General features: G+C 43.0%; 1 protein-coding gene across 1 annotated transcript; it reads right to left on the minus strand.

Annotated features, from left to right (window-relative positions):
• Window positions 1-1,518, minus strand: LOC149117718 (uncharacterized). Its single transcript, XM_089284925.1, has one exon. The coding sequence runs from the start codon at window positions 1,426-1,428 to the stop codon at window positions 373-375; it is 1,056 nt and encodes a 351-aa protein (XP_089141051.1). The 5' UTR covers window positions 1,429-1,518; the 3' UTR covers window positions 1-372.

Here is a 1,518-nt window from a genome sequence, read left to right on the forward strand (position 1 = left end):
TAAAATCAAGCACAACAAAACTGTATTTTAAGTACTTGCAGATAATGAATTACAGTACGTAGCTAAAGTTTGAAGACCATTCACAATGTATTCCATCTGCAGTCTAGTGAATTAGTTATAATGATTGATTATAAATACAGCAAGGTTCTGAAGGTGATAAAAATTTCCTACCTTGACTGACTTTTGTGGGTGAAATTTCCTTTTTTTGTGGTTAACAGTGTTGCTAAAATCGGCTTTGCTGACCGATGTCTACTTTTAAAATAAGTCGACCACAGTTCTGGCTATTAAGTTCACTAATGTCTCACTATTTACAGGAGTATTGGTTACGTCTTAGAGAGTCGTCGATTAAGCCTGACGTTGCATGATTGTAGTTTAATTCTGTGACTCTACAGGCGGTCCCGAGTCTTCGGTGATCTCCAGCTTCGAGCTGAAAAAATTCTTCTCCTTGCCAAACCCCTGTTGATACTGCGCAACACATATCTCCGAGTCGGGCGCGATTTGCAGTTTAACGGTTTCAGATTTCTCGGTGATTTCATTCCATTCTTGCTCGAAGGTAACGTTTATTCCACCATACTTGCGCTCAAGGCTAAACTGATATTTGCTGATGGCCTCAGACAAAACACCAGCCTCGTAGTCTGCTAACTCGACGGACCAGTTGCGTTCTATGGCCGAGGACAGTTTTCTTCTCTTAAAGCCAACGGTTTTTGTGACGGTTCTTTCCAAGTCGACTGGAACGTTGGTGCTGTTTGTAAAGGAGCTAATATTAATCCAGGTACCAAACGCTCTTCCTTTAGTTTGCGCTAAGCCACCAGGAACAAAGTTGATCACTGATTCGTGAAGACTGAAATTGCCCGGTTCGCAGTTTTGATGCATATTCGTGCTTCTGTGGCAATTGACACCCCATTTGCTATCTTGCTTCAAACAGAAGACATAAACAGCGTCACCCCAGATGTAAAGACCATCTTGGAACTCTTTGTGAATGGGGTATTCAACGGGGTTTTCATCAGTGTTGATGTTCGTCACACTTCGGTAAATGCCCCTGTCGGCAAATACGATGTAGAAGAAGTGACAGTTACCATATGCACAGTAGTAGGAACTTCCTCCGCGGCAGTTGGGATGAAGACTGTGCACCTCAGCATCCTTGTCTAGACTCAGATCGGTGACTCTTCGATACTCATTCCCTTTAATGATGTAGAAATAATTTGTGCTGCGGAATTCACCAGCCATGTAGTGATCGCCCCATCGACAGCCTGGACTCAGAGGGAAGATCTTGATATCTTTCCCTTCATGGAAATCTTTGCATCTCATATAGACACCCAGATCAGAACGGATAATGTAATAGTAGTCTTTGTCAGCACAAAAGTCGATTCCCCTAGCTTCAGGTGCACTCTTCGGGACGATCTCTGGATAATCTGGAACATCGGACATCTTGTGATTTACCGAGATGAAGTAAACCTTTCGTTTTCAGCACTTGCGAAACGAACGCAGATTGCGGAAGTTGTTATGCCGATTGACATT

This window comes from Orbicella faveolata, unplaced genomic scaffold, assembly GCF_042242905.1.
Source record: "Orbicella faveolata isolate gen_17 unplaced genomic scaffold, um_ofav_v1 contig_1, whole genome shotgun sequence".
Taxonomy (NCBI): Eukaryota; Metazoa; Cnidaria; class Anthozoa; order Scleractinia; family Merulinidae; genus Orbicella; species Orbicella faveolata.